This window comes from Quercus suber, unplaced genomic scaffold, assembly GCF_002906115.3.
Source record: "Quercus suber isolate HL8 unplaced genomic scaffold, Cork oak 2.0 scaffold_370, whole genome shotgun sequence".
Taxonomy (NCBI): Eukaryota; Viridiplantae; Streptophyta; class Magnoliopsida; order Fagales; family Fagaceae; genus Quercus; species Quercus suber.
Genome location: NW_027069822.1, coordinates 149703 through 174919, shown reverse-complemented (window position 1 = coordinate 174919; position 25217 = coordinate 149703). Strand labels below are relative to the sequence as shown.

Sequence of the window (25217 nt, the reverse complement as noted above, 5' to 3'; positions counted from 1 at the left end):
ATTTAAAATGAAAAAAACATGAAAAAAAATTCCTATATATCATAATTTTTATTGAAGCTACAATGTTGTCTTATATATTAAAAAAAAAGTAATGGTATAAATTGTAAAAAATCGTTATATGATCCTTTTTTTGGAGTTATTAAAAAGAAGCAAACAATGACATAATTTTTTTTTCTTTTTTTAAGCCTTAACTTTTTAGGTTGACATACCTTCTTCATATGAATGATCGTGCCAGCTTTATAAGAAAATCCTTCTATCAAAAAACTTGTAAATCTATAAGTCTCTTTACTAAAAGATGGTGTTGTTATATATACTGGAAAAAAAAAAAGTAATGTTATAAATTAAAAAAAAAAATGTTATATGATCCTTTTTTTTTTTTGGAGTTATTAAAAAGAAGTAAACAATGACATAATTTTTTTAAAAAAGCCTTAAATTTTTAGGTTGACATACCTTCTTCATATGAATGATCATGCTGGCTTTATAAGAAAATCCTTCTGCCAAAAACTTGTAAACTTGTGAGTCTATTTACCAAAAGACAATGTTGTTATATATGTTGAAAAAAAAAATTCCAAATGTGAAAAAGGACAGAGGAGTTTTATATCTAAGGATGATGTTACAAAATTTTTAGGTTGACATACCTTTTTCCTAGATGAATGGTTGTGTTGGCTCTGTCATAAAATTCTTTTTGTCAAATACCCTAAGTGACACATTTACAAAAAGTGATTAGGTGGTTGCTTATGATTTTGAATTTAGATGATAACTGATAACCCAGTTTAATAACTTGTGAGATAGAGTTTATAAATTTAATTAAAAAAAAAAAAATAACGTGAGAGAGTGGGAGAAAAGAAAAGGTTGTAGCTATATTTGAGGAGTTTTTAATTTGGGCGATAACTTAGAAACTTGTGAGGGGGAGGGAGAGGAAAAGAAGAAGAAGAAGAAGAAGCTATTATATATATATATATATATATATATATATATAAACATGGAGAGAGAAAAAAAAACACGTGAGAGAGTGGGAGAAAAGAAAAAGTTGTAGCTAAAATTGATGAGTTTTTTATTTGGATGATAAATTCAGGTTATGTTTGGTAATAGTTTTTGTTTTCTATTTTCAAAATTTTGTTTTTGAGAATATAAAGAAAAAACAATTTTTTTTGTAATTTTGAAATCAAAAACATGTGTGGTTAGTTAAAATTAAAAAAATAAAAATTTTTTGAAGAAAAAAAAGGAAAATACTAAAATATGTTGTTACTAGGATTTGAAATTTAATGCTAACTCATTAAATGAGACAAACTCATTAAATTAAATGCCTATTTTCATTAACTTTTGAAAATTAGAAACTAAAAATACCTTTTAACATGTTTTCAGTTTCCTTACAAATTGAGTTTTGAGAACAATTTTGTTTTCTATCCTTTTTAGTTGCCAAACAAGTTTTTTAGTTTCAAAAATGAAAATTGTTTTTGAAAACAAAAAATAAGAGAAAAAAACCAGTTACCAAAAACTCTTAGAAACTTGAGATATATATTTAAAAAAAAAAAAAAAAAAAACAACGTGATATATCATATATGTTAGAGATGAGCTTTTAAAAAAAATAATAATAATAACATGAGTGGGGAAGGGAGAGAAAAAAAAAAAGCTATTATATATATATATATATATTTAAACGTGGAAAAAAAAAAAAAAAACAACTTGAGAGAGTAGAAGAAAAGAAAAAGTTGTAGCTAAAATTGAGGAGTTTTTAATTTTGATGATGACTTTAGAAACTTGAGATATATGTTTAACAAAAAAAAGAAAAAAGAAAAAAAGAAAAAGGAACGTGATAATGGGAAAATTTCAAATTGTTGGGTAGAAGTTTATCCTAGATGCACATACTTCATGTACTGTGCATTGATTGAATGTTGGTCATTCAAGTGATTTGCCTTGTGTTTGTCAACTTGAATGTCCGGATATTCATTCCAAGTGTAAATGAACATTGTGATCACTTGTCTATAGTGAATAAAATGTGAGTGTACGGTTGTTGTTGTTGTTTTTTTTTAAAAATTTTTTTTGGGTAATAACTACAGATGTGTTTGGTTTTTTGATTAATACGTAATTACGTAGTATGAGTTTTTACAAAGAATGTGCGTTTGTTTTAATTTAATTTTTTTTAATAAATATATAAAGTAATTTCAAAACCTGAGGAGAGTGATTCTGTTTTGTAGGCCGTGTTTACTTGGGTGTCAAAGTAGAATTTTTATCAAATTTTACTCTTATTTAAACGTAGATTGTAAGAGTATTGTGGAACAAAAAAATTTTGGTTTGAACAGGGAAAACCCTTAAATAATAGTATGGGTATTAACACATAATAGCGTCATTTTTTGATGAATTTTTTTTTCTTTTTAAGCAAGTTTTAACTTATGCTATCTACTTTTAATGATAAGTTTTAACTTATAGTGTGTGTTCTTGATAATAAAAAGTTGAAAAAAAAAAAATGCTGTTATGTGTTAATATTTCCCTTAATTCTCTTGTTAACGTCTCTCTCCAACAACATGAACTAAAAATAAAAAAAAATAAAAAAAAACTGTACTTTCTCAGAAAAAGAAAAAAGATTTCTCTCTTCCTGTACGCTCCTCTCCCCTTCTCTCTCTCTCTCTCACCCTCTTCTAAAATGTATTTCCTAAGCTCAATTTTGAAACAATTTCTCTCTATTTGGTTGAAAAACTCAGAAAAAAGCAAAAAAAAAAACAAAAATTCTGATTTTATATGCAAAAATTTTGATTTTCTATTTCTAAAACCCGATAATAAAAAAGTAAAAAAATAAACATAAAATCTGACCGATGCCACCCCAAAATTGACCATCTCCCTCAAAATCTTTCCTCATTGCCCCATCATATTTATGATTCCAGTTACCATTAGATTGAATGAAAGGGATGACCAGCAGATGATAGCAAGGCTAAACAGATTCGAGATTCTCGATCAGATGGGCGGATAGGCACGTCCAACCCAACCCACAGATGGATTTGCTCGAAGTCACGCTCAACCCAGATTTTTATGAAGTTTCTGAGGTGAATGGTTTAATTGTCTATACCCATGTAGGAAAATCTCTGTCTAATTGTTTATCCCCATGTCTATGCATCTCTTGGATATGAGTTTTAGATCAGTTTATTGTTTTGGTATGTGTAAGTAATGTAATTTTTCAAAACGTATCCTTATTGCTTGCATATACAAACATAGATGATTTTGCAAGAATTGGAAATGACGTTTTTTTTTTTTTTTTTTTTTTTTTGGGCTTTGGAACTGTAACTATTGTGTTGTCTGTTTCGACTATACTCTTGATTAGAGTCGGTTATTGTTGAAATTATTATTTGACTATGTTTTGGAAATTTGGAGTTATTATGGTATTCTATTATTGTTGAAATTCTAGGTAGTTCTTTTGACAGCAATGTAGTTCTTTGATCACATTATATGCAGGGAATGGTTGCAACAATAATGCATGATGTGTGTTTGATAAAATGTCTCAAAAATCTGCACTGCCCACTGTTTTGAATAACTTTCTGCATTGTTTTTAAATAACTTTCTGATTTTTTAGAGATGGTGAGTGATTTCATTTTGTTCATCAACTGATTAGTACCAAACTATTTCTCAGAAACTTTGCCACAGCTATATATTAGTAAAAAATTTGTAGTTTATTCCTCTCTTTATTTGTTTGCATTGATTGAAAATTTCTGGAACACATTGGAATTTCAGTCTCTGTCTCTCTTCTTCTAATTTTTAGATTCTCCTTCCTGGCCTCAATATCAGACTGTTCTTTTTTGGTAATTGGTTGAGATTACCTGCAAATCTGAAATAGGTTTATAATTTTTCCCATTCTTTTTCTATTAAAAAAGCAATTCAATGAATTCAGAGATGTTGATCAAGTGTGTTGTGATGGTTGTAATGTTTGGGTGCATGCGGAGTGTTAAAATATTTCCAGCAGGCTTTTCAAGGTGTCCTTAATATACTTGATTTATGAATTGTGATGTGAATTTTTGTTCCTGTCATATATGTGTTTACTCACTGACTTGTGTATGGTTTAAAGGATATGGAGAATGTAGATTACTATTGCCCAAATTGTAAAGCAAAGTCTAATTATGAATTATCAGCTTTAGAAAATGCCAGCCAAATGTGAAGTTTGTCTGCCCTATTTTTGTGCGTGTGTGCAATTCTTTTCCCTCCAGTTGATTTTTGGGGCAATTGTATATTTGACTTTATAGAATAAGGAGTTTATCATCAGGTTTTAGGGCTAATTTTGTGACAGTTTTTGAGGCAGGACCTTAGAAAATAGTGGACAAAATGTTCTACCTGAGAAGGTAGCTGTGGTGTGCAATGGCATGGAAGGAACATATATTCCAAACCTTCATATGTAAGCCTTGAACTCATTTCTAAATATTACATGTATGTTGGCATATTTTTCTTTAATATTCTTGTAGGACCTTTATGCACTCCTTTCTCACCACCACATTCATTTCCTTCTTATGCACTCCTTACATTCAATTTTTGTTTGTTTTGTTGAAGGATTCAATAAGATGCTTATTTATTATTTTATTTTTCCCCCATCTTCGAGTTATGTGCAAGTGCGGTTCATGTGGGTCAAAGAATTATACACCTAGAAGATCAAATTCTACCTGAATTGTTATTAGGAATTTTCAGTTTCTGGGTTTTGTTACTTTTTTATTTTTCAATTAGGTGGCACTCTCCATTTCTATGTAAAGAAGCCAGTTTTTTCTTTTAAGCCTTTGTGTGTGTGTGTGTGTGTGTGTTTTTTTTTTTTCCTGGGATTTGTTAGTTTTGAAAGGATAATTGTAATGTTTTCTTTGATGAGGTTGCAAAATTTTTTTAATGCTCCTATAAGGCTTGCATTTTTGTTCTTTAGAATGAAGCTTATGACTGCACGTGTAGTTCTTTTCCAGTTGCAGTTACATTGAGGTTTATTCAATCTGTTCTCTTCTATTAATGTTTCCTAAATGTGGGTTGAAAATTGGATTCTCATTGTTTTGCCGACAGGGATTCGGCATTTTATTATCTGGGTTATTTGAAACTGTGGATTCTATGTATCTGTGTAAAACTCTTAATATGTTACACAAATCCTACTACTTGAACAATTCAGAGACTGCAAGACTAGAATAGCTAGGTATTTACCAGTCTTCTCCTTTATTCTGTACTGTTTCTTGCATATTTATTGTTAATATGTTTCTAGAAAGAATCTGAAAATGGAATCTGATTGCATATTTATTGGTTTTGATATAGGAATTTTGTTTTTTAAGTTGAGGCTATTTTTCTTTTCATTTGTGGTTGAGATTTTCTGCTTCACTCCCCTTAGAATTTTGACTTACCAATTGAAGTTTTTCATTGACTTTGATTCTTCTGCTTCACTCCATCATAGAATTTTGATTACCCAATTGAAGTTGTTAATCGAATTTTGGCTGGTACAAATTTGCATGGATTCAGTTTGAAAATTTTAAAGCTAAGATTTTCAATGTTTACTTCTTTATGATGTTTTGTATTTTCTGAATTTTTGATTTTTTTTTTCAGGTTCCTTCTCAGGTGATTTTTCTAAATTAAATTCTAAATTTCCCATAAATCTCTACCAATTTTGACGTTCTAATGATATCATTCAATTTACCACCTGAGCAAGAGTGAATGGGTGATTTGTTGTCCCTTTTATACATCAATTTGTTTAGTCCATAACTTAAAGAGTCCCAAAGCTATCCAAATGGAAAACTGTTGTTTAGAGGGAGTTCAAAATATAGAGAACCAATCATGAGAGTAGTGCTGCATTGGCTGCAAGTTAGGAATGCTATGTGATATACTGGACTAACCAGAATTGAACTACTGGTGTGGTTATCAGAGAACTGAGTCGTTATGGTGAGCATCACCCCTTTTGCCACAAGAGTATAATCAGATGCATGTGTGTTTGCATGCATGTGCACTTGTGTATGTCAGGGGCATGTTGTAAAACACGGGTCAGTCTTAGTCCCTAGCAAAACTTATTTCTATTGTGTATGATACTTGGTTTTGGTTGACTTTGTTTAGATATCATAAATATGTAAATGATGGTTCTACTATATGACCATCTTGTGCTCAAATCCTAATAGAGCACAAAATTCATGCATGTTTGATCTTTTAACCATGGTTTTTTGAATTGTATGTACCGATTGATTTTTTTGATTGATATTATTGAATTTTAGTTTGTGTATGTGATTCAAATTTGAGAAAATTTTTAGTTGAAGTTTCAGATATAGTAGGTTTGGATAGATTAGTGGTTGATTAGACTTTAAATTTTGTGTTTTTGACGGCCAAGTTTATGGATACCCAGATTTATTTTTATTTTTTTTATGGATGACCAAGTTTGTGATTTTTTAGGAACATTTCTGGGTTTTGCATGTTGGATTATATTCTCAAAATTTTAATTAAGCATCTATTTGGGTGTTGAGGAGAAAAAAACAGTGAAGCACAAGTAAATGGAAGCTCAATTAGTTGTGAAGGGTCTTTTTAGATACATTGGTGAATTGTGAGTTTTGTTGTTAATTTTTTTTCTAATAAATGTTTCCTTTATGTTGTTTCTACTGCAAGTACCTGCTATGAATGAAGCAAGTACTTGCAGTGCTTTGTTTGGCTTGATCTGTGTCGAGTTTAACCCCTTTTTACTGTCTGATAAAATGTTTGGAATTTTTTTAGTTCCACTGTTACTGTTTTGGGATATTATATGAACTTTGATTTTTCTTTTGACACATGAATATTGATATAGGGAAAATAAATAAAAGAAGAGATCATTAGCCCAATGAATGAGGAAGAACAGTGCAAAGGAGAGCTGAGGCATTGCAAAGCTAATTTGTGTATAAGCATCTCACTTTGATAGGTAATTATTCTTCATTGGTGAATAAATTATGAAAATTTTGATAGTTCATAATTTTATAAATTTGTTGTTTATAATATTATTAAATTTACAATAACCATAAACTTCTTATCAATTTTAATATATTATATTATGGACTATATAACATCACGGTATAATATTATTCTAAACCATTCTCAATCAATTTAAATTTATTTGATAATTTACAAAATTTCCGAATGATAAGATATACTTTTATATATTGCCAAAAAGTATAGTTAAACTTAGCTAATCAGAGTTGTTAGATTGCTAAATAAATTATATTACTTGAAATTCATACAAATTGTCAGATTGCTCGCTGCTCATTTTTCCTCTGTCGTGTGCTGTTGTCCGCTTCCTCAATCTTTGATGTTTATCAATGCCATGACCAAGGTTTGATACTTTGCTCTTACCTTTTTATTTTTATTTTTTTCATCTCTACCCATTCACTGGGGTTTCTCATTTTTGTACTGCTGTTTGTCTCTAAGTCATGGACTTCTTTCATTGTAATTTTGGATAGTTCTTGCTTCATTTTGAATGAAATTTCTTGAATTTGCTGCAAACCTTGATAGGTATTGCTTAATGAAAAGTTTTATGTCTCATATGTCTCCATGGCCATTGCTCTTGCACATGGAGGGGTAAGTCCATATGACTTCAACCTTTTTTTTCTTTTTTATCTATGATATTTATTTATTTATTTTGTTCTGATGAGTTATTGTGCTTTCAGATTTCTCAAAAATCACTCACAAGGCAACAGAATTCATCCTTTGGCTCTAGGGATTCCATTTCCTACACACTCTTAGACGCCACAGTCAGCATTCTTAAATCCAATTGGCAAAGTAGGATTTAAATCAGTAGATAAGCTTTTAGTGGCTTACAAACTACAAAAGAGGAAGTTTACGTCGTTTGGCGGCTACGCTTTGGGAGATGAATGAGAAAAAAAAAAGGTTTGTTTATGGTTTTTCATTGTTTAAAGTTTAGACCTATTAAAACTTATTGCTTGGTGCGTTCATGTATTTTGATTGTATATATAAAAGGAAGGTAATGTCCTTATATAAAGCTAATGATCTATAAAGTCCAAATGTCTTACGTATATCTGAATAAGCAGTTCTTAAATTTTCAAATCTGGATGGTTTTATATTTTATATTTGTCCCGCTGCAGGACTCTTGACTTGGTGGTTCAATTTTGCAAAGATGTGGAGAGTAGATCACAAAAGGTAGTCTTCTAAAATACTCTATTCTTATGTTTCCATTTTGTAAATTTTATTTTTTATGTTATAATATGATTTTTATTCACTTAATGCAAATACTTATGATCTATTTTTATTAAATATTTTCGTTAATAGATTTAAATCATTCAATTTCTTTGTAGAGATGAAGTGAAATTGTGGGATTTTGAATATTTGCTCTAGGATTTTTTCTTTTTTGTTTTGTTTGCCCAACACTAAACTTTATGACTCAATGAAAGGCATTGTTTCACAAAGAAACCGAATCATCTAGTCACAAAATACACAAATGAGTGTAGGTAACTATAAAGAGACAGACAAAAAGAGATTGAGAGAGGAATTGTAGCAGTGTCAGACCATCATCCACTAGCAAGCTAGTCACTCACCAACATTAGGCTGCCTAAACTGCTATTGGTAATTTTTTTTAAATAAAAAATCTGGTAATAAAAACTGAATATGGGTTAGATTTTGTTTGAACTAAGGTCTTTGGATTAGAATTGATTTTGTTTTGGGTATTTGGGTTAGATTTTATTTTGTTTAGGATTATTGTTTTTTGGTAGAAGAGATTGAAATGGTGTCGTCTCGCAACAAACTATTCATCTTCTACTACGTAGAAATCTCCCTCTGAAGATACTCGCAGCCAATCTCAGGTTCTTTACAAATACAATTTCTTTGTTTTCAGTCAACTAAAATATTTGAATGGCTAAAATATAGATAGGAATAGGTCCAGTGGCTAAGGGTGGAGCAGTATCCATTGATCAACTCCAGTCTTTGGGAGGGAATTCATGAGAGGCAGGCATTAAAAAGGGATTCAATCAGAGGTTATTCTGAAAGGAATTTTCTATCCGGTTTGAACTGGGTATTAATTCAAGGTTTAAGTATTTTTTAATAAATATTGTGTAAATGAAAAGTGTAGCAATTTAAAAACGAATATTTGATGTGAGACCCAATTTTGATGTATATTTGTGTTGTTAGTTAATTGCTCTCTTATTGCATTTAGTATTAGCATCTTTTTACGATTTCACTTCTACTTGAGGCAATTGTCATAATTCATTAGTTGCAATCACGTACGTTTGTAGTAGCTTATAGTTGTGTGACATACGGAGCTTTATTTTTTAATGATCATCTCTAATTACTTAGTACCTAACTTTAGGGTGAGAATATCTTAAAATTTTTAAATTGTAATTGTGAAATGTAAACTGCACTTTGAAAGGGTTCATAATGCGTGTTTAATTTAGGTTTTTGTAATGGACTGTGTCTTTTATTGTTTGCTCTGTCATGGTTTGTATTGAGATTTAATTTTGCTGATTTTGGTTCTATAAATTAAACTCAAAAGACTTTGGTTTTATGCCTCTTGATTTGCAAGCATTGTTAGAGTTTTGATCTCATGTTGGGTTAAAGTTATATGAAATACTTATTGGATTAGCCGGTGTTCTTAAAAAGTTCTAGGATATTAAAAAAAACACTACAATTGGGTTAAACAAAGTAAAGCTGCCCGTGGGTGGAACTGAAGTTACTCTTTTAGCATATGGTTAAATCCTCTTGGGCTGTTAGATTTTTGACCAATTACAATCAGTGATAGTTGAATCATAATGATTGATGTGTAGGTGTAGAAAGTTCTAAACACCCAAGGATGGATAAAGAAGGCAAGATCAGCATCATGCAATTTGCTTCCTTTTAATTTGCTGCTTCTATTTGATTTGTAAAAAAGGGTTGGGATTGTCAAATGAGCTTCATCATTCCATTTTAGTTTTTGATTTACTCTCCTACTGTTTTTTTAGACATCTATGCATGTAGTAATAAAAATAAATAAAAACTATAAAGTCAGTGCTATTATTCAAATGATAACTGTTGTTGAATTCAAATGTATTATAACTACATTTTTCTACTGCATATTCCAGATACTTTATATTTTTTTGACAAAGATTGATATGAATGCATCTATTAGTCCAGTATTTATACAATTCTTAGATACCAAATGATTATGTGATATCTTGACTCTTGGGACACAACTTGCTAATTTGACTATCCTTCAATTCAATTGTGGTTGTATGATAACACATTGTCCTGCTATTTTTTTTGCAGATTTGTATTAGTGAAATTGTTAGATATTTGCATGGAAGTACAATATCCAATCTGTCTATGTATAATTTTATGATTTTTAAATTTAATGTAAAAAAAAAAAAAAACTTCCTAGTGATTCTGAATTGCAAAAGATTATAATGATTTGTCTCTGTAATCTTCCTTAAGAATGTTTATTTTTTTGGCAACATGTAAAACCCAAAAATCTAGGGCCTTGTATTTCCATGAAGAAAGTTATCAATTTTATTTCCAAGACATCATATATGCTTGCTTCTACGATAGATATGTCTGATTATAAACTCATTGAGAAGAATGTTGTTTTATAATTGCCATCATTTGAGACCTTTTTTAATAACTAAATTGATATCAATGTGTTCCTACTTTCTATTGAATTTTCTTGAGTTAAGATTTTTACTAATTACAGTAAATTAGGTATTACAAAACAAAGAAGGAGCTGAACTGTCAAAGGAGCTGGAACTGTGGGCCACAACGACTTGGGCAATTTGGAATGTAAGAAACAAAGCTTACTTTGAGAAAGTTCAAACACAACCTATAGTCATTTTGGATATAGCTCTAGCATTGCTGGTGACATATCAGATGCTCTCGGCCACTCAAGCAAACACATGATTATGGTGCAGAAGGGTCTTCGTTGTTTTGTTTGTTCAGGGGGGAAGCCTTGTATGTTTTTTCTTCCTAATTTGTATGGCTAACGAACTAGCTTGGGCTGTGTGCCCAGGTCTTTACGTTTGTATATGGTTTTTTTACTTCTGAATAAAAGTCATTCTATCTATTATCTCAAAAAAAAAAAAAAGAAAAAAAAAAGAAAAGAAAAAATGGCGTTACAAAACAAACTGGTTGAAATTTATAAATCACCTTAATTGCTATAACAAATATATGGTTGATAATTAAAAAAACATGGACGCCATTCATTTTTTTATTCATACCAATGTGCTAGAATTAAACGAAATTTAGGACTCTTTTTAACTTTGAGAATTATAGGCTTGGGGTGGGTTTAATTATATTTTAGTGTTATTCTCTATTCAGATACAACAAAAGTGCTAAAATAGAAAAGATGTTTTATCACTGTGAAAATGCTGCAACTTTATTTCAATAATTGCATTGGGAAGAATTGTAAAACAATACATTTAAAATTTTTCCGTGCATTGTCGGATTAACATTTTAAATTAGTTAGCATTCATAGATTAAATCTAAAATAAATCAGGAATGTTTCGAATTTTTGAACTTTCAATATTTTCAACTTTTTTTTTTTTTGGGGGGGGGGGGGGGGGGTGTTATGAAGGCGAGGCGACCTTCATTAAGTTAAAGACAACATTACAAAATTCAAATTCAAAGCATCCTTCTGTATCACACTCATAAATTGATCATGTAATGATGATTCATTACCAAACCCATGCCACCCGTTGTGAAGACCCCCCTCTTGATTGAACAATGAACTGCCAGATTTAACTTTGCCATTTATCCATGAAATTACACTGATTCCAAGTCTGTAGTCATTTCCCAAGAAGCTTCAACTATACTTATGTCATCACCGACTCTAGACCGTTAGGTCGGCAGTAAAAATTTTCAAATGTTTTGCATGTATGACTACAAGCAAGGTGTGGAGAAACTGTGAAGAATGCCAATAACGTGGGAGGCTATGTTCTAATAAGGAAAGATCTAATTTCTTTGACTTTTCTTCTCCATGATTTTAACAATTGCAACTTTGTAGAATGCCTTTAAGCGAAAGCATTTAATGCTTTGTTTTCTTGTCTCCTTTGTAAGTTTTATATATCAATGTTATTAATTTTATTTCGTTTTGGCTAAAACAATTGTAAAATTTTGTACTAGTATGGTATGTAAATCGGAAAGGTAAATCCTATGTTCCACTTTAGACAAAATTTCAGCCCATTCCATTATGTTTTAGGCATTCTAGGGCGTTTTGGTGAATTTTGTCCAAATTCCAAATTCCGGCTAGTATGACATCAAAAGTTGTCGAAGAGCTAGAGGTGACAATGGCATGTAAGTTTATGGAATAAAAACTAAATCATGCATTTTTTGAATAAAAATTTGCAGGCACTCTTGGAGCTGACCCAAATGAAGAGAGAGAGAGAGAGAGAGAGAGAGAGAGAGAGAGAGAGGGGGAGGAAAGGAGTGGAGTCTGACTATTTAGGAAGAGAGAAGATAAAACGAAAGATAATTTTGAATTAACGGTTGGGATGCGATTTTAGATACATGGGAAATGGGAATATTGAGATTTGGTAATTGATATGTTTTGAGAGAATAAATTAAAAAAAAAAAAAAGGAAAAATGGTGAAGACGTAAGAGTGATAAAAGAAAGACAAAGTTTAGTTACAAAATTGGTTGTAGTCTTAAATTACAACCTTACTCAATATTTTTTTATTGGAGGTGAATTTTGACAAATCCACCATTGGATGACTTATTCTTCTCAGGACAAAATTTAGTTACAAAATTAGTTATAGTTTTAGACTACAAACTTACTTAATATCTTTTCATTGGAGGTGAATTTTGACAAATTCACTATTGGATTACATTTTTTTCATATATCCTCCATACTTGCAAAATTTCAAGAAAATTAAAGATCAATAGCTATGTCATCAATAAATTTTTTAAATTGCAAGTTTTTGTAATTTAAAATTATGCACAAAATATAAACTTATAGATCATATAGTAAATAATATCCGATTGACACAAATTTAGCATGTGTATTAAGAGTGTAAAGAATATGCAATTCAATGGTTAGATTTTCAAAATATGTTGTAATATTTATTTTATCGAGTGAGTTTGTAGCCGTAAGCTATAAACAATTTTATAGCTAAACTTTGTCATTTTTCTTATATTCTCTATGCTTATAAAATTTCTAAAAAATTGAAGATCAATAGCCACGTCGTTAATAAATTGTTTAAATTGCAAGTTTTTATAATTTAAAATTATGCATAAAATATAAACTTATAAATCATATAATAAATAATATCCGATTGACACAAAATTTGAATTGTGCATTAAGAGCATAAAGAACATATAATTCAACGGTTAGATTTTCAAAATATGTAGTAATGTTTATTTTATTGAGTAAGGTTGTAGTCTGATGTTACAACCAATTTTGTAGTTAAACTTTATACATAAAAGAATGAGAAAAAAAAATTGGGAAGTAGGGAATGGGGCCGGATAGAGAGAAAAAGAACGAAGAAGTACAAAGAAATTAAAAAACAAATGAAGAATATAATATCTTGGGCTCTTCTTGAGGGCTTTTATTGTGTGACGTTTGATCTTGTGAGTTTGGGCTATACGAGTGTATCAGTTTTATGGTCTCTTTTAGAGATATAACATATAAAACACACATATATATATATATATGTGTGTGTGTGTGTGTGTGTGTGTGTGTGTGTGTGCGCACGCGTGCACGCCTAATTTTCCTCACTGGACTGGGCCTAGTGTTGGGCTCACAATTTATTTATATGGTGGGTTATAATTTTCCTACTATAGGCAGTTTCCAACCGCACTACTTAGCTGCACTCCTTTGCCCTCGCGAAACTCCCCCTTCTCCTTTAAGCTCCTCTCTATGGTTAGTATTATCTCTCTTTAGCTCTCTCTTTTCACTTAGCATGACCAACCCCATCTCTCTACTCACTTCCCCTATTTATAGCTTAAAGTTGGTGGAGTGTTCATGATTACATTCTGGTCTCACTTGTGTGGGTGGAGTCCGATTTGATTATTCCTGACATGGAATATGCTTTTTGGGAAATGGTGGAGATGACTTTGGAACTGGTTCCTGCCTCCAAAAGGTTGCTCGACAGCGATATTCCCCAAGGCAATATCGAGCTGCTAAGGTCATGGGTTGTTCTAGGTAAATACAGCCCCCGATCAACCCATACATGATTGGTATGGGCCTATCTATCTTGCGATTAGCTAAATGAGCCCACTATTGATTTGGGCTCAAGAATGTCTTAGTAATGCGCTTGGGCCAAGGCCCAATGCCCAGCGGGCTCAAAGCCTTATGCCGTACAATAGCCTCCCTTTGATTCGTGTTCGGCCATCGGGAACGAATCAAGGATACTCAAGGGATTCCTCGGGAAGCTTAATCGTCAGTCATTAAATGAAGCATAAGACAGTTATTAATGCCTTCTTAAAAGAAGCGTTATGACAGCCTGTTAAATCTACTCATAATGATGACCTAACGGTTCATGAACCAAGGCCATGCATGTGGAAGTTACAAAAAAGGAATCTAAAAAGATTTTTCCCACTCATTTTTCATTAAATGTCTTCCCCCCTATAAATAGTACCTTCTTACTCTTCATATCATTTTTTACGTCCCTACTCCTCTAACTCCTTCTCTGCTGAGCATATTCTTCTCGTGCATACTCCAACCAAGACCACCAATTCCTAGAGCCCACAATAAGTTTCTTTGTCCATTCCTTCTGTTTTTTCAATTTCTTTTTCTTACTCTAGAGTTAAGAATGGGTTTCTCTCATCTTCTTAACACCAAGGCATCTTTAGCTAACTTTAGGCAGTTTATGATATCCTTGGGGATGTAGAAGTTGCTTATTGTCATGAGGGTGATATTGCTCTTCAGCGGCGCCCTCATGTAGTATTTTTTCCTTTAATGGCTATCTTAGAATGAGGGGTTAGGTTTCCCGTGGACCCTTTGATACTTAGGACTCTTAGATTTTATAGCTTATGTCCCAACCAACTCCCCTTCAATTTTTACCGAGTAGTGAGTTATGTCAACCAATTAAACCAATTGTACGGGCTACAGTTAGACCATCATGATATAAATTTTATGTATAGTTTATGTGGTAATATTAAGTCAGACTACTACCTAAAGGTTAGGGATGTACGGGTATGGCTGATATCATGCCTTCTCAATTCTAACAGAAACTCTACTAGATAATATGTCCAGGTGAGCGGCAATTGGCATGCCAATGAGCTCACCTGCCAAACTTTGCCTTGGGATGTTGGTCGATACTGTGCATATTTAACTTTGTTTGTAATTGTTCTCTTCTCATCTTTATTATTATTTAAATGTACTAACCAATTTTCGTTTTACTTTGATGCAAAGGGTAAGAGGTTTAAGTCGGACATCAGAGTTGTACACGTGAGGGATCTGAATTTTGTGCTCCAGTCAAAGATCTTTGTTAATTTTGACGGATAGCTCCGGGCATCCTATCTCATACTCGGTTGCACTTCGGTTTACACTACCTAGCAACTTTTCGGGCAAGCTTTTTTGTTGGACAGGCCCATTTTGTCATACATTGATGTACGACATCCAAATTTCTTTCCTCCTAGTATAACAGTGGGCGAAGCTTGGGATCTCGGCCCCCTGTTAGTTAGGGCAAAATCACTGGTACCTTTGAGGGATGCCTTAGCTAACTTTGTCTTCAAAGGTCGTGTCGTTCACAGACCTGTTGAGGAGCCCCGAGCTAAAGTTCAGCTAGCCGATCAAGCAGCAGCTTAGTCTGTAAACTCTTCTAAAGTGGAAACCAAACAAGGTGAAGGCGAGATGGTAGTAAAAAGGACAATGACTATTGACCGGTTTTTGCCCGGCGCTTGCCCGGTTGCGCAACAGCAACAAACTCAGGGTAGGAACCAGCCTCCTCTAGCCATCTACACTTGAAAAAGGCAGCGCACCGCTGACCAACCACCAAGAGTATTAGGGGATGCTCCCTCGAGAACTACCCAAGCTCCGGCATTGGGTGGCATAGTTATCCGAGAGCCCACTGGTGGCACCCGCCTAACCATGTAGGTCGAGTCCAACGTGGTGTCTTCCTCTTCTCACCCAGTTGTAGGGTGGTAGACAATCTTTAGGCTCGAGAATGAGCCTTTCCTAGTGACAACCAGTGTTAGAAGCTGGGCTCAAGGTGAGGGCGGTCGGGTCGCCTGAAGTCTGGGGTAAGGCCTTTAACTTCCCGAGGACGTGCACTTTTTCTCAGGCATCGCTGATGAATCCTTAGCTACTCAGTTGCAATGGCACACAATTACAGTAATACATTTTATTCTTCTTCTGTTGCACGAATATACTTGTATTTTTCCTTTTCATTTTTATCATTATTGTGGTAACAGGCAGCACAATTGGCTTACATAATTAAAGATCGATTGAAGGAAGCTGCTAAGGAGGCTGACCGAGAAAAGGCCCTAAAGGATGTTGCTAAGGCCATGGCGAAGGATAAGGCTAAGGCTATAGAGGATGCCAAAAAGAGAGCACGGGAGGTTGAGAGGGCCCAGGTATTGGCAGAGTAGAAGCTGATAGAGATGGATGTGAAGCTAGAGGGAACAATGCTCAAGTTGGCTGAAGCAGAAAGTTTGAATTTGGCACAGGCCAACGAAATTGCCGAGCTAAAGGCAGCCCTAGAAGCCTGTGAGGTCAATTGGTACAACGTAGGCTTTGCGGATGTCGAGGACTCCATTGAACAAATTGGTCACCAATAACAGCGACATAGATTCGGTGAACCGTGGATAACTGCTCTACAAGTGATGGGAGTGCCTGATGATTCACCGTTGAGGAACTTGAGCAAATACCCTTCCCAGAGCTTCTTCCCACAATTCAAAATCCCACTGGCTCTGAAGAAGAAGAAGATACTCCCAGCATAAGGGAACTGGTGCAAGAAATTGACTCTCATGTGAAGTTGGTTAATCTTGAAATCACCAGCAACCAAGATGCTATGCCACACATAACCCCATCACCACATCCAGGCCCTATTACCCAACCTACCATGGATGTTTTAGCTCAGCCTGCCATGGATACTGTTCCATCTTAACCTGAAGGCCCGGTGGCTTGAAGAAGACAAAGAAATCTTTTTACTTCATATTTAATTTTGCTTTTTTCTTTCTTTATTTTATTTGCTTTAGTATGTTTGCCTATGGTCACCGGGATGTGGTGACAAGACATTCTTTTTTTTTTAATTAATTTTTTTTTACCTTGGTTTTTTGTTCGCTTTTCTTAATTTACTTATAGTCACTGGGATGGGGTGACAAGACATTAAATTCGTTTTTATTTACGAATTCTTTTTATCACTATTGCTTTATGTGGGAGTTAAATTATTTCTGCTATAGTTTTACTATGTTCATTTATATATATCATGTAACTGAGTTAAGGTGTGCATCTGGTTGATGGCCGGGATATAACCTAACTGGGCTTCCGTTCTCAACTAACCTGAATAAGTAATACTCTTGCTTGGTCGGAAACCGTGATTGAATTGAACAGAATCTGTCCTTAAGAAAAAATAAAGATAAGGTTTCCATCTTTTTAGTGACTGGGATCAAACCGAGCACAAGTTTTTGTCCTTAGATAAAATAAAGATAAAGTTTCCATCTGTTCGGTGACCGGGATCGAACCAAGCACAGGTTTCTATCCTTAGATAAAATAAAGATAAGGACGGTAATTCGACTTCTCTGTATTACATGCATAAACATTGTTCTTTACACAGCAGTTGTATGTAACTTGTAATTTCTCCTACAATTAGTGGTAAAATCTTCATAAATTTTGAACATTCCATGGATAGGGGAGTGGCCTCTCATCCATATCCTCCAGGTAATATGCCCTAGCTCCAGCAATGGCAATAACCCTGTATAGGCCCTTTCAATTTAGAGCTAACTTTCCAGCACTGGCATCTCAGGCATTCCCCATTGCTTTCCGTAACACTAAATCTCCTACATTGAACTCTCTACTCTTGACCTCCTTGTCATATCGACGAGGAAGCATCTGTTGATACTCAGCCAACGTTATGGTTGCTAATTCTCGGTATTCTTCTAATGAGTCTAACTGCTTTACCATTAGCTCTTCATTTTCAATAGGGACAAATCCTGAGACTCGAGCACTGCATAATCTTACTTTAGTTGCTATCACCACCTCCCCTCCGTATGTCAGTGAAAATGGAGTTTCTCCCGTGGATCTTTTGGGGGTTGTCTAGTATGCCCACAAGACATTCGGTAACTCCTCGGCCCACATTTCCTTTGTGCCATTACTCTATGGATATGCCAGAGTGGAATATCTATTCTTCATACTGAGATCACTACAAAACTTTCGGAAGGCTTTATTGTCAAACTGCAACCCATTGTCAGATACCAGGGATTTTGGTACCCCAAATCTTGTTATTATGTTTCTCCACACAAACTTCTTAACGTCTACATCTCGGATATTGGCTAGCACCTTAGCCTCGGCCCATTTTGTAAAGTAGTCCACGGCTACTAGAACAAATCTTCGATTTCCTGTAGCCTGAGGGAATGGACCAATAATATTTAACCTCTACTGTGCAAAGGGCCATGGGCTACTGATAGGGTTTAAACACCCTGCCAGCTGATGTATCAAAAGGGTATGCTTTTGACACTGCTCACACTTTCAGACATATTCGACAACATCCTTGTGCATTTGTGGCCACTAAAATCCCTAGGTCATTACTCGGTGGGCCAATAAACGTCTTCTAACATAACTACCACAGACCCCCTCATGAAGCTCAGTGAAAAGCTCATCAACCTTGCTAGGGTGCAAGCATTAAAGATACGGTCCCCCAAAAGACCTTCAGTACAATTTACGATTTGCCGATAACCAATTCCAAGCAATTACCCAGCATATAGTGTCTGCTTCTTTTCCATCGGTAAGCACTCAATCCTCGACCAAAAAGTCAATGATTAGATCCATCCAGCAAGGTTCAGACATCGCTACCATTGCAACATTTACCTTTGCATCAATACTGGGTTCTGTCACCACCTCTACTTTGATTAGTCGAGGTACTTCCTCTGTCAGTGATGACACCAAGGTGGCTAGAGAATCAGCATGTCGGTTTTGCCCCCTATCAATTTGAACGACTTTTACCTTCTGAAACCGATTCATAGTATGCTTTACCAACCGTAAATAATTGATCATCTAGGGATCTTTGGCTTCAAAGCTTCCTTGCACCTGATTAACAACCAACAAAGAATCCGAGTAAACCTCCACTTCCTGTGCACCTAAATTCAAAATAGCTTTTAGTTCGGCAAGTAAGACTTCATACTCAGTCTCATTGTTGGAAGCCTTAAAGCCTAACCTACAGGAATGTTCCACCCTTATCCCCTCTGGCATGATAATAACGATTCCTGCCCCAGCCCCTAGTGCACTAGACACATCGTCCACCAATACTCTCCACGGCTGGACTTTCACATGGCAAACAATCTCCACCTCACTTCTCGAGGAAAATTTTGTAACAAAGTCGGCTAAAACTTGACCTTTCATCGAACTTCTATATCTATACCTTATGTAAAAAGAGCCCAACCGGGTTCCCCACTTGGCTATCCTGCCCGTAAAATCAGATCTCTTCAACAAGGACTACAGGGGATACTTGGTCAGCATGTAGACGGTATGAGTTTGAAAATAATGGGACAACTTCTTTACAGCATACACTAAGGCTAACACCAACTTCTCTAGGGGAAAATATGTTATCTCGGTGTCGACCAGGGGTTTTCTAACATAATATACTGGCCGTTGTACCCCTTGATCCCTTAACAACATGGCACTTACAGCATGCTCGGACATTGAAAGATATATGAACAAATCCTCACTGGGTTTTGGAGCCGACAACATTGGTGCCTACATCAAATACTTCTTTAAATCTTAGAAGGCCTTTTCACATTCGTCGGTCCATTAGAATCCCTTTCATTTTTTCAGAAGCTGATAGAATGGGCGGCACCTGTCTACAAACTTAGAAATGAACCGGTTTAGCGCATTCTAGTCAACATTTAGACTTCCTTTGGATTGCTAAGTGACTTGAGGCGTTCTATAGCACTGATTTGATTGGGATTAACTTCTATTCCTCGATGAGTAATCATATATCCGAGGAACTTGCTAGCCCCTTCTCCAAAGGAATACTTTTCGATGTTGAGTTGCAACTTGTGTTGCTGGAGTACTTCAAACACTTCCTAAAGATCATCGATGTGCCCTTACTCCTTTTTACTCTTCACCACCATATCGTCAATATATACCTACACTGTAAGCCCAATCTTATATCTAAACATCCTCGTCATCATCTGTTGATAAGTAGCCCTAACATTCTTTAGATCAAATGGCATCACGGTGTAATGATAATTAGCATCAGGAGAAATGAACCTTGTCTTTTCTTGATCCTCAGCAGCTTGGGCAATCTGATGGTAACCCTGAAAAGCATCTAGGAAACTCATCCTCAGGAGTCCGTATGTTGCATCTACCAGCTGATTAATCTTTGGTACAGGGAAGGGGTCTTTTGTGCATGCTTGATTCAGATCAGTAAAGTCTACACATACCCTCTATTTCCTGTTCTTCTTTTTCACCACCACAGTATTCACTAACCACTCTAGGGAGAAAACCTCCTTTATTGCCCCTGCTTCTTTTAACCTTTTCACCTCTTGCTTGATAGCCTCAACGTGCTCTTTAGCCGACCTCATTGGCTTTTGCTTCTTGGGAGGAAATAGTGGATCTATGTTTAGCCTATGAACTATAAACTCTAGATCTACCCCGGGCACCTTGTATGGGCTTTAAGCGAATACGCCTACATTTTGCACAAGCAACAACAACATCTCCACCCTATCTTTGTCAGACATTCCTGCTCCTACCTGAAAACTCTATTCTCATCTGACAATATACTTACCTTTATCAACTGCTCGGCACAACTAGCCCCTTTTTTCCTTTGGGGGTTCCTGTAATTGCTATAATGGGACCTCCTCGGCAGACTCCTTTTGTTCAATCTCTCGGATAACAGCAACCATCGGGCATTGTCTTACCACTTGCTGGTTTCCCCTTACTGTAGCGATACCATGTTCGGTGTGGAGTTTGACCTTGACATGTAATGTGGACGGAACCGCTCCCATTGCATGAATCCATGGTCTACCAAGAATTGCCGTATATGGGGAAAACGAATTAACCACTATAAAAGTCACCATCACTTTTTTTCCTTCCATGTTTATGGGGAGCGAAATCTGACCCTTAGGAACCACCATCTGACCATAAATCCAACTAAGGGTGTATCATACTTAGACAGATCTTCATTCTTCAAACCAAGCCCTCTGAAAAAGTCAAGATACATCACCTCGGCATCACGCCCTTGGTCCACTAATACTCTCTTCACTATAAAACCATTTATTCGAGCTGTGACCACCAACGCATCATCGTGTGGCTGGATTGTTCCTTTCAAATTGTCACCATTGAAGGTAATGGATTCACGGGTATACTTCAGTCTCTTCTCGGAGGGCTGCTCGTCCCGACCATTCTCCACTGAGACTATGGTCAGTACCCTCTTTCTTTGGGTCACTAAGGTTCCCGTTGAAGTAGAATGGATGACTTCGATCACACCTAAAGGGGGTGGGAGAGGATTCCCTTGGGGTCGGGTACCTTGCGCAACTTCTTGATTCCTTAGCTCTACAACAAACTCCTTTGAATGACCTGACCTTAGTAACTGCTCCAAATGGTATTTCAACACCCTGCATTGTTTGGTAATATACCCTTTATCCCGGTGATAAGTGCAGTACAAATTCTGATTTCTTCTCGAAGGGTCACCCCCCATTTTGTTTAGCCACCGAAAGTACAGCTTGTTCTTGATTCAATCCAAAATTCAGTGCATCGACTCCTTCAACATCACATTTACTTCTCCTGCCTGGTGCTGGGTTCTTGGATCCTTAGGTCCCTTTTGGGTCTTGGCTGAAAACCCCTTTGCTGGAACTCTTTGATGACAAGCTCCTTCCCTTTTCTCTACTGCCAATCGTCCTCTAACCTCTTATACTCCTCAATACACCTCATTAATTGCCTCATATCCTCAGGAGGCCTCCTCGTTAGTGAATCTTGTAATTCAGAATCCTTGGGCAATCCTAACCGTAAAGTGCTTGTTGTGATTTTTTCATTACCCCCACCGATCTTGTTGTACAGTTCCTAATACGTGCTAGTGTAACTGCGAAGAATTTCGCCGGCTCCCATCTTCATAGATAGCAACGCGTCCACTGGTTGTGGTACCCGGCTACAGGTCATAAACCGGACCCCAAACTCTTGAATCAGCTCAGCAAAATTATGAATCGAGCCCTTCCTCAACCCATTGAACCACCTTAGAGTAATGGGCCTGAGACTTGAAGGAAATACCATACACATCCGCGCATCGTTATGACTGTGCAAAGACATCATCTGGACATAATGGTTTACATGCTTTACCAGATCCATCTTCTCGTCATAAAAGTTAAATGGAAATCTACTCGGCATTAGTGCCCATTCGATATCTCCCGAGAACGGTGACCGAGCAGCTCTACACAATGCTCGGCTCATAGCATCCATTGCAGCATTCCTGGATTGTCGCCCTTCTGGGGAAATCAAGTCTCTATTTGCATACTCCCAAGACCGATCCCGGTGTCGATGGGAACTGGATTGATGAGATGCCTCTCCATGACTACTCCTAACACTTGTTGACCCCTCGCGTGCTCTTCGTAGTTTCTTCTCCAACGCCTACCTCTTGCCTTCAACTCCAAATCTCTTACCAATTTACGAAAGCGTTTGAGTTCTTCATCCCTCTTTTCAAAACTTTTGTGTCCGGAGGTGCTTCTCATTGATCGGTACGTTTGAAACAACCTCTCCCCTGAGCCAGAATGTTCTTCTTCTTGCTCATATCTCCGGTCTTCATCTCTCTTGTGCCTCCTTTCTCACCAACTAAAGCCCCAAGAAGATCCTCCAGAGCCACTTTCGGCATAACTTTCCGAATGCCTCCTAGACATCTTTCTTACGCGAACCCCGGCAGAACTACAACTATATAGGAGATTTCCACAGGCTGCACCAATTGTGCGTGCCCAATTTTCCTCACTGGATTGGGCCTAGTGTTGGGCTCACAATTTATTTATGTGGTGGGTTATGAGTTTCCTACTACAGGTCGCTCCCAACCAGATCACTTAATTGCACTCCTTTGCCCTCACGAAACTCCCTCCCTTGCCTTTAAGCTCCTCTCTGTGGTTAGTATTATCTCTCTCTTTTCGCTTTGTATGACCAACCCCATCTCTTTAGTCACTTCCTTTATTTATAGCTTAAGGTTGGTGGAGTGTTCATGATTTCGTTCTGGTCTCACTCGTGTGGGTAGGGTCCGATTTGATTATTCCTAACATGGAATATGCTTCTTTGGAAATGGTGGAGATCACTTTGGAACTAGTTCTTGCCTCCAAAAGGTTTCTTGGTAGCAATATTCCCTAAGGCAATATCGGGCTGCTGAGGTCATGGGTTGTTCCAGGTAAATACAACCTTTGATCAACCTATACATAATCGGTATGGGCCTATCTATCTTGCGATCAGCTGAATGAGTCCACTATTGGATTCCAGCTTGAGAATGTCTTAGTAATGTGCTTGGGCCAAGGCCCAATGCCTAGTGGGCTCGAAGCCTTATGCCGTACAATATATATATATATATATATATATATATAGAGAGAGAGAGAGAGAGAGAGAGAGGAGGAGGAGAGAGAGAGAGAGAGAGAGAGAGAGAGAGAGAGAGAGAGAGACGTCGTGTTACAATACACTAGAAATGCCTTGTACCAAATATTCAATTCCAATAAGCAAACTAGAATGATCATTGAAATGGAATTCATAAATTTGCTATATATAACTTCTACGGTTATGCATATAAGCTATTCAAGAAGTGTGTGATAGTCCAATAAGTGTTATTTCTACATAGAGTAGTATTCAACAAGTGTAAGAGAAAAAGTAAGAGAGAAATAGTGAGTGATGTGTGTAGCAAAGTGCGTGTAATGTATCAAGTATCAACAAAAATTTCTATTTTATTGATATCTCCTTTGTTTATTCTATTTAGGTATGGTGAGATTTATCGCAAAATATATGACAAAATATTTTTCTTTTGAGTGTCAAATTTATTTTTACAAAACTTTGAATTTTAAGTTTTAAAGTGTTGTTAATAACATTTAGGTGGGGAATTCTAGCCTTTTACCCCTATTTTAAAAAATATTTGGCAATATGCCCATGTTTCCAAACTTTTTAGGTTTATGCCCCTATTTCGATACTCGATTACCTTAAAATCGAGTTTCATTGAAGTACTTGATTTGTACAAAATCAAGTTATGCCCGATCAAACTTATAAATAAATAAATAAATAAATAAATAAATAAATAAATTTGCATGGAACTCGAGTTCCAGAACGCCACTATAGGTGTTATGAACGCCGCTATAGCTGATCAAAAAAAAAAAAAAAAAAAAAAATTTGCATGGAACTCAAGCATAACCTATAGTTACGTTTTGATTGTCCTATAGTGGCGTTTTTAATGGAACTCGAGTTCTATGCAATTATTATTATTATTTTTTTTTGGGCATAACTCGATTTTGTACAAATCGACTATTTCATTGAAACTCGATTTTAAGGTAATCGAGGATCGAAATAGGGGCATTTAGCTATATAGTTTCAAAATAGGGACATATTGCTAAATTTTTTTAAAAATAACAGTAAAATGCTAGAATTCCCCATTTTGGTGACCTCCTAGTTTAACGTACTCTTACAGTTTCCCTTCACTGAAATTCAGCATAAAGTAGATGTTTACTTTTCGATGCACCTTGACTTTTTCTAATTCAATGGCTGACTTTTAATCTTAATTTTTTGAATGATATTGCATCAACAGGATCTCAATCCGTTCCTATAATAGAGTATCTAGTTAACACAAAATTTCACAAAGGGCCAAGGGCAATTACCAATCTTAAAAGTATTTTTAAGTACACAAGAGACTAATACCATCGTAAGAGTATTTTAGAGTCTACATGTTTGCTCCATTATTTCGTGTCTTGAACTAGCTATGTTAAAAAGTTCCATTCCGTACGCCAAAGAGTAGAAAGAGAGTTAAAAATGAAAAAAAGAAAAAACTAGCGAGAAAAAAGAGATAGGGAAACTCGATATAGGATGGTCCTGGAAAGCAATGTTGACAGCATAGCAATTGTACGGCAATCATGTTCAATTGCTCTGCTGTCTTTTTCGGTTAACAGCAGCGCAATTGTACGTCAATCATGTTCAATTGCTCTACCAAAAAAGACAGCAGAGCAAT

The 25217-nt window shown here is 35.5% G+C and overlaps 1 protein-coding gene and 1 long non-coding RNA gene across 4 annotated transcripts; one reads left to right on the top strand and one right to left on the bottom strand.

The window, feature by feature from the left end:
* The first annotated feature begins 2511 nt into the window (after positions 1–2511).
* On the top strand, positions 2512–10990 carry LOC112037202 (uncharacterized). Of its 3 annotated transcripts, XR_010623832.1 has the most exons (9): positions 2512–3041; positions 4286–4378; positions 5020–5146; positions 6764–6874; positions 7201–7282; positions 7462–7527; positions 7617–7836; positions 8052–8106; positions 10630–10990. It is a non-coding gene; the product is annotated as an uncharacterized LOC112037202 (long non-coding RNA). The 3 variants fall into 3 exon arrangements; XR_010623833.1 differs by lacking the exon at positions 5020–5146 and having other exon boundaries at positions 2514–3041; positions 4274–4378; XR_010623831.1 differs by lacking the exon at positions 5020–5146 and having other exon boundaries at positions 2516–3041.
* A 10129-nt stretch (positions 10991–21119) lies between these two features.
* LOC112037210 (uncharacterized) lies at positions 21120–21719 on the bottom strand. The gene has a single exon (XM_024070020.1). The coding sequence runs from the start codon at positions 21717–21719 to the stop codon at positions 21120–21122; it is 600 nt and encodes a 199-aa protein (XP_023925788.1).
* Between the last annotated feature and the right edge of the window lie 3498 nt (positions 21720–25217).